Genomic DNA, 17,035 nt, shown 5'->3' with positions numbered 1-17,035 from the left:
GCTAGTGGGAAGCAGCCACAGGGAGATCAGCTCAGTGCTTTGTGACCACCTAGGGGGGTGGGATAGGGAGGGTGGGAGGGAGATGCAAGAGGGAGGAGATATGGGGATATATGTATATGTATAGCTGATTCACTTTGTTATAAAGCAGAAATTAACACACCATTGTAAAGCAATTATACTCCAATAAAGATGTTAAAAAAAAAAAAAACAGACGTTAAACATAAATTTACCATATGACCTAGCAATTTCACTCCCTGGCATCTACCCAAGAGGAATAATATATTCATGTAAAGACTTGTACATGAATGTTCATAGGAGCCTTATTTTTAATAACTAAAAATGCAGAAAAAATCCAAATTTCCATCAACTGGTGAATGGATGAACAAAATATGGTATATCCATACAATGGAATTCTATTCAGTAGTAAAAAAAGAACAAATAACTGATACGTGCTACAACATGGATGAACTTCAAAAACAATATGTTCAGTGAAGGAACCCAGATGCATAAGACCACATATCATATGATCCAGAAAAGACAACTCTGTAGAGACAGAAAGTAGATTAGGGGTTGCCTGAGATTGGGTTGCAAACAGGAATTGACTGCAAGTGGACAAGAAATTTATGCCTGTTGTCCCAGCATATTTATTACTAGTGCCCCCTTTACTCTCAAGACATTCCTAGTTTGAACGATAGATGATTATTTATGACCAGTGAGTCCAATGGTTTGCAAAATACCTGTGACTGATCAAGATGCTGTATGGACTCTGTGAAAGCCCTGATAGGAGATTCAGAGTAGAGGCCCATAGGGTTTTTGAGTAAAATCACACCGATTTTGAAAAGTTATTATCCTTATTTTGAGAGAGAACTCTTGGCTTCCTATTGGGCTGTGGTAAAGACTGAACACTCACTTGACTGTAAAACAACAGCTGCCCCACCTGAATTGGGTGTCCAATCTACCAAGCCATAGAGTCAGGCATGCCCAGTAACACTCCTGCATCACGTGGTATATTTGGGACTGGGCTTGAGCAAGTGTAAATTGGATGAGCAGGTAGTTCTCACTCCTGGTGTGCTACTCCCATTGCATTGCCATTCTGCCCTCATACTATGCTTAAGCCGCATGAAGTGCTCTCCATGGCCAGTTGATTGAAAAAGAAAAATATCTGAGCCTAGTTCATAGATGGTTTTGCATGACAGCTGGAGATGACTTCTGCAATGCAGCAGCCCCACCAAGGAGTGACCCTTCAGCAAAATAAAATGGAAATTCCATCCAATGGGCATAATTTTAAACAGGACATCTCATTGCCCATTTTGCCCACAGGAAAGCAGGCCTGTGGAGAAGCTCTATAGTAATGCATGGACAGGGGCTAATGATTTGGCAGGATAGTCGGGGACATGAAAGGAATAAGATAATGAGGATTGGTAACAAGTTGGTCTGGAAAAAGAGGTATGTGACGGGATCTCTCAGAATGAACTCAGAGTGTGAGAATATCTGTGTCCTGTGTAAATGCTCACCAAAGGGCCTTTACTTCAGAGAAATTTTTCTTTACCCAGGTAAGCATGATGACCCTCCTAATTTCAGCGCTAGTGACCCTATGATCAGTTATTCAATGCCAAATGTTCCTGTGGGTCAAACCAAATTGATTACCCACACCAGCTCTTCTGCCTATTAAAATAACCAGCTCCAAGTTGTTTCTGGCAATTTGGTGCCACTTATTATATCTTCCATCCCAAGCTGCCATCATCCTTATTGAAATCACAGAATCTATTTCAATATCAGTATTTTCCACCTTCATCTCTGACCTACAGAAGGTAGCCACTGTGGTGCTTTTCAAATACGTTGGTACTACCTTCATTAATGCATTTCTCAATGTTCTTATGACAGCTGTGTCCTCAGGGTTGGGATGGCTTAGAGGGTAGTACATAAATCCACGCTGGCATTCTCATCTCCCTAGATCTTTCTATTCCTTCCTCTATAAGGGATTTCTGGCATCTCAACTCAGCCTAGGTGAGAAGTGAATCCAATTTTCAGTCTACAAAAAGATAAAATTATTAGAACTCTACCAACTGCATGTGATTGCACATTGAATGCAGACTCTCTGATAAGTGCACCTATATAATAATTTTTAACCTAACTGAAATTCTTTTCCTCCATTTCTAGTGTAGTACCCTCATAATTCAGTTCCATGTTTATTCCTCTGGGGTTTTGCTGATAAACATTAGTGCAGTTTTGCAACTCTTTTACCATGCAGGCCTCTTGCTCCCAAATTTGACTGTGTAGTTGGCCCACATGCATTTTAGGATCTGCCTCTAGCTGTAGATGTGGAAGCAGATGTGAAGGAAAGCTGGGGAGTGTGTGAGGAAAGCTGGCACTCACTTGCCTGGTAATCACCTCAAGTAGAGTCATTACAGGGTCTTCAGGCAAGGCCGGCACCATCAATCAGGTGTAAAGCGGCTGCTTCTGGCAACAGAGGCTCAGTGGTGTTTGCAGCTAACACATTCCTAGAGTCATCTGAATTCTTCTAGGTTGAGCATTCCAATTCTCTGTGTTCCTGATATCCTGTCCCCTTTTCTTTCTCACTTTTCCCTGGATGTCTGTCCTCTTGTCTGTTTTTGTCTCTTTGTTGCTCTTTTTGTTTTCCTTCCAAGCTGTGTGTCTTCATACTTAAGCTTTTCTCTCTTTTGCTCATCTGTCCTCTCAGCTGACCACATTCTTTTACAGGATTCTAATCTCACCCCTGTGTAACTTCTGCTTACACAAAAGTTGCCATGCTGCCACCACCCCTGACCCCCCAAAACCCACACACCCTTCAGTTTGAGTGTCCTATTCCATCTGACTCTCTGAACGTTTGTCTCAATTCTAAATTCTTGAGAGACACTGATGAGCCCTACTTGGGCCAATGTTCTGCCTTGGTCCAATCTCCAAGGATGGCAGAGTCGCTTAATACCTAGGGCTTCCCCTCTTCTGGGTGTGGCTGGTGAGCTTCTCTAAGAGAGAGGTTTGGGCAGGGAGGAGGATCCTCTGGAGAATGTAAAAGAAATATAAGATATGATCCTTGTCTTCAGGGAATTGAATATCATGGACTCAGAACCTGCTGTGCTTCATTAGTAGAATTCTGGCTCCTTTTTGAATTTCTATAATTGGATATTGCAGAGAATATAGATGAAGTTAGCCCAAGGCAGGTTTATACCAATAAAGTTCTAACTTACTGAAAATCTGAACTTTCCTTCCTAAAGATTAAAACTTAATGTAGTAGACTATAGTATTTATGGAGTACCTACTGTATCCCCAATGCTTTGCACATATATTATTTTATTCTCTTCTCTGAGAAACTCTATGGACAGTTATTATCACCCTTTACCCAAGTCTCAGAGATATTAAGAAACTTTGCAAAAGGACCCACAGTAGTAAATAGAGTAGAGATTCAAACTAGAGTTTGCTAGTCCAGAGTCCATGTTTCTTCTGGTAATAATACAAAGCTGTCTCTCTAACCAGAGCAATAAGAAACTTACCTTTAGTTAGAACTAAATCCACCTCTTCTAGAGGTCCTAGTGTCTCAGAAGGCACCAGAGCAATGCAGAAACCAGACATGTTAAAAGTGAATTGTGCTGGCTTTGTTTGTTATGGCATAGCCTAGGAAGGAGGCCACATGCCACTACTCAAGCTACACGTTGCAACATGGTCTACGTGCCACCATACAGGACTCATAATTTCTCAGGGACCACACAAGACCTTATAAACCCTCCCTAGATGCCATACCAAACATTAATCTCACCCTTACGAAGGCCTCTACTATAGTCTGTGGAAGAAAGGAAAGGTCAACAAAACAAAAATCACATTATGTTTGGGTTTTTAGAAAGTAAACTCACAGGAATTCCTAGGTTTCCTTTTGTTTCCTATGTATCTCAGGCAGGGTGCTGGAGAAGCCTACAAACTGCAACAGGTGCAGCAAAAAAAGTCCTCCATAATGACTGTTCACACAGCCAAGGAACCAGAAAAAGAGCAGGTTAGCAGAACAGAAAACATTGTTTGCAATACCAATCCTACTCCATCCAAACACCAATGGAAAACTGTCTCCTCCACTATAATGTCTGTGGGACTGAGCAGGGAGTTGAATTTTCATCCCTCAACCATTGCTACCATTCTGCTTCTCCCATCAGGGTGGTGTATGCAAGGTCAGTGATAGCAGGCAGTACTCCAGTTCCACCACTGGGGTAGTGTCAGCATGACTAAGCAAGGAGCTGAGCTTCCAACACTTACTTATCAGCTAGGAGGCAAAAGGAGGTTGTTGAAGGTGGTGCTAGTCAGCACTCTTCTTCCTTCCTGCCCTTGTGTCAGCAGGGCCCACGGGGTTGCTGAACTTCTTCCTCTACCAGGCAGCAATGAGATGGAATGAAGTGGGACATATTGGTGGTCCACGTTCTCCACTCTCACCATCTTTCCATCCCTAGTTTAAATGGAGCTCAGCAGAGAACTGAACTTCCACACCCACCCACTAGCAATGAGGTGGAAGGGGAAGTATGAGGTGGAGCTATGTGGCACTCTAATCTCCCCCCTGCTGTCAGTGGGGCCCAGCAGGGAGCTCAACTTTAAACCCAGCAGCAATGAGGTAGTGCCAGTTGGTATCATAGGACCCAGGGTTGTCACAGGACCCAATGGGAAACTGAATATCCACCTCCACCTGACCTGAGCACTACTCTTAAACAGGGTGACTTCTTGCCAAAAAAGAAAAAGATTGCATATAGAATCTAACAACATAATAACCAAAATGTATGAGATACAATTGAAAATAATTCACCATTCTAAGCACCAGGACAATCACAACTTGGATGAGAAAAGGCAATTAGCAGATGCCAACAATGAGATGATTCAGATGTTGGAATTATCTGGCAAGCACTTTAAAACAGCAATCATAAAAATATTTTAACTACCAATTACAAACATTCTTGAAACAAATGAAAAAATAGAAAGTCTCAGCAAAGAAATAAAGCTATAAAAAAGAATAAAAAAGAAATTATAAAACTGAAAATTACAATAAATGAAATAAAACTCACTAGATGTGCTCAACAGTAGACTAGAGATGACAGAGTAAAGAATCAGTAAACTCAAAAACAGGTTAATAGAAGCTATCCAGTCAACAACAGTAAATGAACAGAGCCTCAGCGGCATGTGGGACAATAACAAAAGATCTAACATTTATGTCATGAGAGCCCCAGAAGCAGAGGAGGAGAGTAGGGCTGAAAAAATATTCAAAGAAATAGTCAAAGGCTGAAAAATTTTCAAATTTGATGAAAGATGTTAACTTACAGATTCAAGAAGATTAGAGAGACAGACCTTCAAGATGGCAGAGGAGTAAGAAGTGGAGATCATCTTCCTCCCCACAAATACATCAGAAATACATCTACATGTGGAACAACTCCTACAGAACACATACTGAACACTGGCAGAAGACCTCAGACTTCCCAAAAGGCAAGAAACTCCCCACGTACCTGGCTGTGTGGCTGAAAGGGTCTTGGTGCTCCGGTGGGGTGTCAGGCCTGTGCCTTTGAGGTGGGAGAGCCGAGTTCAGGACACTGGTCCACCAGAGACTTCCTGGCTCCATGTAATATCAAACAGTGAAAGCTCTCCCAGAGATCTGCATCTCAACGATAAGACCCAGCTCCACTCAACAACCAGCAAGCTACAGTGCTGGACACCCTATGCCAAACAATTAGCAAGACAGGAACACAACCTCACCCATTAGCAGAGAGGCTGCCTAAAATCATAATAAGGTCACAGACACCCCACAACACACCACCGGACGCAGTCCTGCCCACAACAAAGACAAGATCCAGCCTCATCCACCAGAACACAGGCACTAGTCCCCTCCACCAGGAAGCCTACACAACACACTGAACCAACCCTACCCACTGGGGGCAGACACCAAAAACGGCGGGAACTACGAACCTGCAGCCTGCGAAAAGGAAACCCCAAACACAGTAAGTTAAGCAAAATCAGAAGACAGAGAAACACACAGCAGATGAAGGAGCAAGGTAAAAACTCACCAGACCAAACAAATGAAGAGGAATTAGGCAGTCTACCTGAAAAAGAATTCAGAGTAATGATAGTAAAATGATCCAAAATCTTGGAAATAGAATGGAGAAAATACAAGAAACGTTTAACAAGGACCTAGAAGAACTAAAGAGCAAACAAACAATGATGAACAACACAATAAATGAAATTAAAAATTCTCTAGAAGGAATCAATAGCAGAATAACTGAGGCAGAAGAACGGATAAGTGACCTGCAGGATAAAATAGTGGAAATAACTACTGCAGAGCAGAATGAAGAAAAAAGAATGAAAAGAATTGAGGACAGGCTCAGAGACCTCTGGGACAACATTAAACACACCAACATTCGAATTATAGGGGTCCCAGAAGAAGAAGAGAAAAAGAAAGAGACTGAGAAAATATCTGAAGAGATTATAGTTGAAAACTTCCCTAATATGGGAAAGGAAATAGTCAATCAAGTCCAGGAAGCACAGAGAGTCCCATACAGGATAAATCCAAGGAGAAACACACTAAGACACATATTAATCAAGCTATCAAAAATTAAGACAAAGAAAAAATGTTAAAAGCAGCAAGGGAAAAACAATAAATAACATACAAGGGAATCCCCATAAGGTTAACAGCTGATCTTTCAGCAGAAACTCTGCAAACCAGAGGGAGTGGCAAGACATATTTAAAGTGATGCAAAGGAAAAACCTACAACCAAGATTACGCTACCCAGCAAGGATCTCATTCAGATTCGATGGAGAAATTAAAACCTTTACAGAGAGCAAAAGGTAAGAAAATTCAGCACCACCAAACCAGCTTTACAACAAATGCTAAGGAACTTCTCTAGGCAGGAAACACAAGAGAAGGAAAAGACCTACAATAACAAACCCAAAACAAATAAGAAAATGGTAATAGGAACATACATATTGATAATTACCTTAAATGTATATGGATTAAATGTTCCCACCAAAAGACATAGACTGGCTGAATGGATACAAAAACAAGACCTGTATATATTCTGCCTACAAGAGACCCACTTCAGACCTAGGGACACATACAGACTGAAAGTGAGGGGATGGAAAAAGATATTCCATGCAAATGGAAATCAAAAGAAAGCTGGAGTAGCAATTCTCATATCAGACAAAATAGACTTTAAAATAAAGACTGTTACAAGAGACAAAGAAGGACACTTCATAATGATCAAGGGATCAATCCAAGAAGATATAACAATTGTAAATATTTATGCACCCAACACAGGAGCACCTCAATACATAAGGCAAATGCTAACAGCCATAAAAGGGGAAATCAACAGTAACACAATCATAGTAGGGGACTTTAACACCCCACTTTCACCAATGGAACAATCATCCAAAATGAAATAAATAAGGAAACACAAGCTTTAAATGATACATTAAACAAGATGGACTTAACTGATATTTATAGGACATTCCATCCAAAAACAACAGAATACACTTTCTTCTCAAGTGCACATGGAACATTCTCCAGGATAGACCCTATCTTGGGTCACAAATCAAGTCTTGGTAAATTTAAGAAAATTGAAATCGTATCAAGTATCTTTTCTGACCACAATGCTATGAGACTAGATATCAATTACAGGAAAAAATTTGTAAAAAATACAAACACATGGAGGCTAAATAATACACTACTTAATAACCAAGAGATCACTGAAAAAATCAAAAAGGGAATCAAAAAAAACCTAGAAACAAATGACAATGAAAACACGATGACTCAAAACCTATGGGATGCAGCAAAAGCAGTTCTAAGAGGGACGTTTATAGCTATACAACCCTACCTCAAGAAACAAGAAACAGCTCAAATAAACAACCTAACCTTACACCTAAAGCAATTAGAGAAAGAAGAACAAAAAAACCCCATAGTTAGCAGAAGGAAAGAAATCATAAAGATCAGATCGGAAATAAATGAAAAAGAAATGAAGGAAACGATAGCAAAGATCAATAAAACTAAAATCTGGTTCTTTGAGAAGATAAACAAAATTGACCAACCAGTAGCCAGACTCATCAAGAAAAAAAGGGAGAAGACTCAAATCAATAGAATTAGAAATGAAAAAGGAGTAGTAACAACTGACACTGCAGAAATACAAAGGATCATGAGAGATTACTACAAGCAACTATATGCCAATAAAATGGACAACCTGGAAGAAATGGACAAATTCTTAGAAAAGCACAACCTACTGAGACTGAACCAGAAAGACACAGAAAATATAAACAGACCAATCACAAGCACTGAAATTGAGACTGTGATTAAAATCTTCCAACAAACAAAAGCCCAGGACCAGATGGCTTCATAAGCAAATTCTATCAAACATTTAGAGAAGAGCTAACACCTACCCTTCTCAAACTCTTCCGAAATAGAGCAGAGGGAGGAACACTCCCAAACTCATTCTACGAGGCCACCATCACCCGGATACCAAAACCAGACAAAGAAAAAAGATACAGGCCAATATCACTGATGAACATAGATGCAAAAATCCTCAACAAAATACTAGCAAACAGAATCCAACAGCACATTAAAAGGATCATACACCATGATCAAGTGGGGTTGATGCCAGGAATGCAAGGATTCTTCAATATACTCAAATCAATCAATGTGATAAACCATATTAACTGAAGGAGAAAAACCATATGATCATCTCAATAGATGCAGAAAAAGTTTTTGACAAAATTCAACACCCATTTATGATAAAAACCCTCCAGAAAGTAGGCATAGAGGGAACTTACCTCAACATAATAAAGGCCATATATGACAAACCCATAGCCAACATCGTTCTCAATGGTGAAAAACTGAAACCATTTCCTCTAAGATCAGGAACAAGACAAGGATGTCCACTCTCACCACCATTATGCAATATAGTTTTGGGAGTTTTAGCCACAGCAATCAGAGAAGAAAAACAAATAAAAGGAATCCAAATTGGAAAAGAAGAAGTAAAACTGTCACTGTTTGCAGATGACATGAGACTGTACATAGAGAAGCCTTAAAGATGCTATCAGAAAACTACTAGAGCTAATCAATGAATTTGGTAAAGTTGCAGGATACATAATTAATGCACAGAAATCTCTTGCATTCCTATACACTAATGATGAAAAATCTGAAAGAGAAATTAAGGAAACACTCCCATTTACCATTGCAACAAAAAGAATAAAATACCTAGGAATAAACCTACCTAAGGAGACAAAAGACCTGTATGTAGAAAACTATAAGACACTGATGAAAGAAATTAAAGATACAAACAGATGGAGAGATATACCATGTTCTTGGATTGGAAGAATCAACATTGTGAAAATGACTCTACTACCCAAAGCAATCTACAGATTCAATGCAATCCCTATCAAACTACCAATGGCATTTTTCACAGAACTAGAACAAAATATTTCACAATTTGTATGGAAACACAAAAGACCCTGAATAGCCAAAGCAATCTTGAGAAAGAAAAACGGAGCTAGACGAATCAGGCTCCCTGACTTCAGACTATACTACAAAGCTACAGTAATCAAGACAGTACAGTACTGGCACAAAAACAGAAATATAGATCAATGGAACAGGATAGAAAGCCCAGAGGTAAACCCACACACATATGGTCACCTTATTTTTGATAAAGGAGGCAAGAATATACAATGGAGAAAAGACAGCCTCTGCAATAAGTGGTGCTGGGAAAACTGGACAGCTACATGTAACAGAATGAAATTAGAACACTCCCTAACTCCATAAACAAAAATAAACTCAAAATGGATTAAAGACCTAAATGTAAGGCCAGACACTATAAAACTCTTAGAGGAAAACATAGGCAGAACACTCTGTGACATAAATCACAGCAAGATCCTTTTTGACCCACCTCCTAGAGAAATGGAAATAAAAACAAAAATAAATAAATGGGACCTACTGAAACTTAAAAGCTTTTACACAGCAAAGGAAACCATAAATAAGATGAAAAGACAACCCTCAGAATGGGAGAAAATATTTGCAAATGAAGCAACTGACAAAGGATTAATCTCTAAGACTTACAAGCAGCTCATGCAGCTCAATATCTAAAAAGCAAACAACCGAATCCAAAAATGGGCAGAAGACCTAAATAGACATTTCTCCAAAGAAGACATACAGATTGCCAACAAACACATGAAAGAATGCTCAACATCACTAATCATTAGAGAAATGCAAATCAAAACTACAATGAGGTATCACCTCACACCAGTCAGAATGGCCATCGTTTAAAAATCTACAAACATTAAATGCTGGAGAGGGTGTGGAGAAAAGGGAACCCTCTTGCACTGTTGATGGGAATGTAAATTGATACAGCCACTATGGAGAACAATATGGAGGTTCCTTAAAATACTAAAAATAGAACTACCATATGACCCAGCAATCCCATTACTGGGCATATACCCTGAGAAAACCATAATTCAAAAAGAGTCATATACCACAATGTTCATTGCAGCTCTATTTACAATAGTCAGGACATGGAAGCAAACTAAGTGTCCATCGACAGATGAATGGATAAAGAAGATGTGGAACATATATACAATGGAATATTACTCAGCCATAAAAAGAAACGAAATTGAGTTATTTGTAGTGAGGTAGGTGGACCTAGAGACTGTCATACAGAGTGAAGTAAGTCAGAAAGACAAAAATAAATACCGTATGTTAACACATATATATGGAATCTAAAAAAAAAAAAAAAAGTTTCTGAAGAACCCAGGGGCAGGACAGGAATAAAGACGCAGACGTAGAGAATGGACTTGAGGACACGGGGAGGGGGAAGGGTAAGCTGGGATGAAGTGAGAGAGTGGCATGGACTTATATATACTAACAAATGTAAAATAGATAGCTAGTGGGAAGCAGCCGCATAGCACAGGGAGATCAGCTCCGTGCTTTGTGCCCACCTAGAGGGGTGGGATAGGGAGGATGGGAGGGAGACGCACGACGGAGGAGATATGGGGATGTATGTATATGTATAGCTGATTCACTTTGTTACAAAGCAGAAACTAACAAACCACTGTAAAGCAATTATACTCCAATAAAGATGTTAAAAGAAAAAAAAAGAAAAAAAATGTGTTGAATGGATAAACCAATGAATAAATGAACAGATGCAAATAAAGACCGGCTCAATGCGGGGGGAAAAAAAAAAAAAGAGTAGCCCCCGCTCGCCGCAACTAGAGAAAGCCCGTGCACAGCAACGAAGACCCAACACAGCCAAAAATAAATAAATAAAATAAACTTATTTTAAAAAATACTATTAAAAAAACCCCACTATTATCCTAAATGTGTATATTATAAAAAAAAAAATGAACCAAGTATCTATATCAAGAAGTTAGAAAGAGCAAACCAAATTAAACCCAAAGAAAGTAAAAGGAATGACATTTAAAAAAGAAAGATTCAAGGTTGGGAAGGCTCAGTATGGTAAAGATGCGAACTCTCCCCAGACTGACCTATAGATGTGATAGAATCCCAATTAAGATCTCAACAGATCTCTGTGGGGGGGGGGGGTGTGCAACTTGACAAGGGCCAGTGGCAGGATGAGACTAGTTAGGTAGGTAGGGACAAGGTCAGATGGCCTTGTTGAGGAGTTAGAAGTTTAGATTGAATAGGGAGCAATGAAGTGTTTTTAAGCAATAAAGCAATATGGGTTACATTGTAAGAAAGATCATATTGCTAGTAATGTAGGAAAAATTGGAGGCTGAAAAGTAAACTTAAAAGGCTGTTGTAATAATCTACAGATATGATGGTGGCTTTAACTGGTATAGTGGCAGTGGGAAAGGAGAGAAGTGGACAGATTCGAAGCCTACTAAGTAAGTAGAATCTCCAAGACTTGTTGATCAGTTGAGTATGTGTGAAGTGGCAGAGGGAGGAATCATGGAAAATGCCTAAGTTCCTAATTTGGAAAATGGGTAAATGATGTAGAATTTGGAACTACATAATCAAAGTCTTGTGACTTTTTCCTGCACTCCCAGGCAATCCAAAAATAGGAATAGAAATAATGGATATATGTGCCTAGTGGTAGAAGAGATTGGCAAAGATGTTGGAAGGTGAAGAAGGCCAAAAATTCTGAGGTGGTAGCAAATGCATAATTAAAATGTGGAGCTATAATAACTGACCATGAGGTCCAAGCTAGTTTCATGGCCAGACTAGCACACAGTATGAGAAAACTGAGATGTGTCAATTGGAGGTTAAAATGAAGATGAACAATGAGTTCAATAGAGAGGGGGAGGAAAAGTTGTAGAAGGATAGAAGATCTCAAAATTGGAGATTTTGGAGGTAGAGTCTTTCAAGGTATGTTTAAGTTTAAGATATAGCTGAGTTTGAGGATGACTGAGTTACCCTAGATAATGTAAAATGGAGATCACTGGCATTAAAAAGGAGCCAAAGAATTGGTGTTAATGTTTATGTCTATGGATGTGGAAGACTCCAACATATTTTTATATACTTCTCCAGCCTTATCTCCCACTACTACTCTGCACACACTCTACTCCACAGAAATCAGGCTACTCATCATTTTCCCAATGTTTTGTATTCCTGCCTTTTCACCTTTGCTTGTGAGGGACTCTCTACCTGCAATGCTGTCTTGTCCCTTGCTTCCATGTCCAAATTCTAGTCACCTTCAAGGTCAAGCCTAGTACACTATCTACTCCATGAATCCTTCCCTAATTCCCATGGCCAGAAGTAATCTCTCCTTCTTATGAATTTTCGTAGTATTTTGTAATTTCCTTGGTATAGGTGACATTCTATCTTCAGTAAACAGGATTGAAATAATGCATGTGAAAAGTAAAATGCTAAACAAATGAAAATTATTACACTAATTTTTATTTACATGATAGTTATTTAGGTACATGCCTTATCTTCCTACTGCAAACTCCTTAAGAGTAGGGACTCTATTTATTCCAATTTATTTCTCCCATAGCTTCTGAGATAATGTCTCTCAGGTTAAAAAAAAAAAAGTTTCATTAAATTGAATTAAACCATGGAGGCAAAAGAATTCAGGTAAACTTACATAGAAATTACCAGAACCCAGGTTTCCTAAGAGGAACATGTGCTTCCTTTAGGTCAAAGATTTTCTTTTTCATTTTAGTTTTATCTAATTGTAATACACAATGTATAATTAAATCACATTCTCCTGGTTTTCCTCTTACTTCATAAATCACTCATTCTCATCACCTTTTCTGGATCCTCCTCTTCTAGATCTCTAATGTTGGGAAACCCCAGGACTAGACCTTGAACCTCTTCTCTGTATACGTTTACTTCCTAGGATATCTGCTCCAGTGTCATGCCTTTAAATACCATTTATATGCTGATGACTCTCAAGTTTATATATCCAGCTCCAGGCTCTTAACTGAAATTCAGACTCATAAAACTGCCAGCTCAACATCTCCAACTGGATACCTTATTGGCATCTGAAGTTCAATATGCACAAAACTCTTAGTTACTTTACACCCCAAATCTATTCTTGCCCTAGTCTTCCCTACTCTCAGAAAATTGCACCATTCATCCTCATTACTCGAGCCTTCAAATCTAAGAGTCAGCACTGATTTCTTTCTTTCAAATCATATATGCAAACCATATTCAATTCATGTCAGTCCTACCTTAAAGATAATTTAATTTATTCCAAGTCAAGCCATTTCTCCCCACCTCCACTGCTACCACCTTGGCTAAATAACAATCATGTTTTACCTGGACTATTATAAGTATCTCCTAATTGGACTCCCTGCTTCCATTCCTTCCTGCTTACAGACAGTTCTCTACTTAGCAGCCAAATTGATCTTAGAGAATGTCAGATTATGTCATCCCCATGTTCTAAACCTCCAACGGTTTCGCATCTCACTTAGAATAACATCAAAATGTTTTATCATGGCCACAGGCCCCACATAATCTGGTCCCTAGCTTCCTGGGACTGCATCCTCTACCTCTTTGCACCTTACTTACTCCAGTCCTGTCATACTGTCCTTCTTGCTCTTCCTCAGTATTCCATTACTTCCTCAAGCCCTGTGTACCCTCTAAGATCTTGACAGCTAGTCAAGATAAGTGAGGTAACCTTGCACACAGGTATAGCAGATTACTCATCTTTGTTTTTCCAACACCTAACTCAATGAATGGCATATAGTGAAACTCAAAGATGTATTTGAATAAAAAAATAACTCTCTTAAAAAATTTTGAGGTTTTAACCAACCATGTGATTAAAATGTAAGCCTACATTGTGATGCAGTTGCCAAAAACATCTAATGTTACCTAAGGCTACATTAACAGAAGTGTATTGTTTGGAGAAAAGCAGGTTGTAGTTCTTCTGGTCCAACCAATTCTGGAATGCTGTACATATTTGGCTTCAGATATCACATATTAAGAGGGATTCTGACCCACTGTTACATTTCAGGGAAAGGATATTTTTCAGAAGTGGAAAAGCAGTTGTGAAAGGACTGGACTATGCCCTGTGAAGAGCCATGAAAAAAAACTGAGAATCTTTAGCTTGATGAATACTTACTTGATGACTGGGGAGGCAACATGAAAATTCTCCCCAAATAGCAGAAATTCTGCTGCATAAAAGAGAGGTTTATGCTTATTCTTGTTAGCCATAAAGGAAAGAACCAATGGTAGGAGGTTCCAAAGAGAAAGCTTTCAGTTCAACATAAGGAAGAATTGCCGGCCAGTTTTTCCCAAGTCAGTGTTCTGCAGAACACTATACCATGTGAGACTAAACAAAGTGTCTTGTGTCTTTACTGAAGGATATCTCAGAATCCTTAATATGCAAATGTTAAGAAGAAGATATATATGCTTCATTTCCAAAAGTTATTTATCCATAAAAACTTTTATTCACAGAGCACTGGTAATATCTCTTGAAACAATAGTTCATAGAACAGATTGAGTTAAAGCTGCTCAAAAATGAACAGAGACTCTTCTGAAGAAGCACAGTCAGGTTCACATTAAGATATCTGTGGAAACTGGATGGTGTTGCTGTCACTTCGGTACTTCGGAAAAGTTGGTAACTAAGACTAGAGTATTAAAGCTTGGGAAACTGAAGCAACTTTCCTTGTTACGTTTACAACGTGAGACTGACTCAACACAGTTCTAGATGAGAATAATGGAGCAAAACCAATAGAAATGAGGCTCTCTAGGACAACTGTTCTGAACTTTTCCCCCAGCAATACACTGTAGAGTCATGATATTCCCATGTCTGTCCACTGATTCATTCATTGTGTGCAAGGTAATATTTCTCAACTTTTTTCACAAACACAGCAACAAACAAAAACCTGTCATGTTCTACCACTCCTTCCCTCAACCCCCAGATTTTGTTAGAATCCTGATATGGGACCATGTCCCCCATTGAGCATTGCCATTTTAGAAGCTCAAACCTAGAGTATTAATATAGCTTTTTTTTTAATAAACAGGAAAATCCAGGCCTAAATGAAGAAATGGCATTTAAACATTTTGGGAAAAGTAAAACAGGAAAAATTATCAAAACAGATCCACTACTTTCAGGCCGAGGGAAGTACTAATAAAAAAGGAAGTTGTATTCATAAAAATACTGTTGTTATTAAATACTTGTTGCAATAAGCAAGATGATGCAATAATAAGAAAAAGCTGGTCCAACAACTTTGAAAAGGCAGGGGTGGAAAATTATAATTAGTGTCTACACAGCTGTCCACAGGAGGGCGTACTCTAGGGCTGAAACATTGTAGTCCCTAAGAAGAATGTGCACTGTAGAAGAAATGGCTCATCAGGACTTCTGCAATTTATACTTGTTCTCTTTTCCAGAACCATGTTTACTATCTTTAATTTGGTTTCCAAATATCTATCAGTACTGAGAAAGGGGATTTGGGTTAGTAGATAAAATACTGTAATTATCAGAAAGATATATCTTCTCCTATGTGTTAATAAAATGTCATTTTGTTTCCTACTATCTGTACTGAAAAATTAACTAAGGTCTTATCAAATCTGGATACTTGAGAAGCCAGGCCTTGGACCAGATCACACCAGACATACCAATTCTTGAGGTCCTTGTACACAGTACAATTACACTGCTAATGAAGAAACTTGAGATACCATTTCTCTGTTATTCTGCAATTTTGCCTCTAAATCAGCACTTCAAAAAGTGGGGTCATCAGTTCTAAATGGCAGGTAAAACAATTCCTACATAACTTTGATAACCACAGAGACTAACCTCAATTATACATTTGTGTTTTTCATGGCCATTTGGAGGTAGCAGGCCAGCTTCAGCAACACTACACAAGGTTTACCGAGTTCACTGACAGATGGGAAGACATAGAGTCTCAGGGGCCTTGCTATAATGTACTGAAAAACCCAGTCCTAGAACTGCCTCTATCATGGGAGAAAAGTAGAGGAGATTAGCTCAGATACGATACTACTTCTCTCTTCTAACCAAGTCGGAGTAAAAAATGCTTGAAGATGGTGATGGCCAAGACCAGAGTCAGGAATTGGGGTGTGGGCAGAGTCCAGGGAGTCATTAGAGCTTTGTCTTCTTGGTCTCCAGGTTGATCATGTTTCCTTGGATTTTGGGAATCTGCTTATCTGCTGACCCCTGAATATCCTCTGGCTTTATAGGAACATAGTAGTGGCCCATGATGGAGAAGATCAGGCAGACCACCAGCAGGAGGCAGGAAAACAAAATGAATTCGGCCCACTGCAGGAAGAAATACATATAAGAGAAGAATATGGAGAACCTGAAACTAAAGGGATCTTTACAGGATGAGGACTGGGGAGCAGATTTACCCAGGGTCACCTGTTTAAGAAGAGCTTTGGCAGGAGAAGACAGGGCTCACTGGCCTCTCCTTGCATGGGCCTATGGTAGTCATTATTGCCACTTACATGTCTATTTTTCTGGCAAAGTCTGTGGGTATCTAATCCATCTCAAGTCAGAGGGCTGAATGGGGAATGTGGGAGACAGAGGGGAGGGGGAAGAGAGAGCAGAGGAAGTTGGAGGGAAATCCTTGGGTAGACACGTGCTCCTGCTTCCCTTAGGTC

At 39.3% G+C, this 17,035-nt stretch overlaps 1 protein-coding gene across 5 annotated transcripts in view; it reads right to left on the bottom strand.

Moving 5' to 3' along the window:
- Positions 1 to 14,842: 14,842 nt before the first annotated feature.
- Positions 14,843 to 17,035, bottom strand: part of SLC15A2 (solute carrier family 15 member 2) — a 36,374-nt gene continuing 34,181 nt past the window's right edge. For all 5 annotated transcript variants that reach the window (XM_061194229.1, XM_061194231.1, XM_061194232.1 and 2 more), the window contains one exon: positions 14,843 to 16,694. In XM_061194229.1, the coding sequence (XP_061050212.1) occupies positions 16,518 to 16,694 (177 nt within the window). In that variant the 3' untranslated portion in view covers positions 14,843 to 16,517. The remainder of the gene's footprint in view (positions 16,695 to 17,035) is intronic.

This window comes from Eubalaena glacialis, chromosome 6, assembly GCF_028564815.1.
Source record: "Eubalaena glacialis isolate mEubGla1 chromosome 6, mEubGla1.1.hap2.+ XY, whole genome shotgun sequence".
NCBI lineage: Eukaryota > Metazoa > Chordata > Mammalia > Artiodactyla > Balaenidae > Eubalaena > Eubalaena glacialis.
The sequence above is the reverse complement of the archived record's forward strand: the minus strand, read 5'-3'. Positions and strand labels throughout refer to the sequence as shown.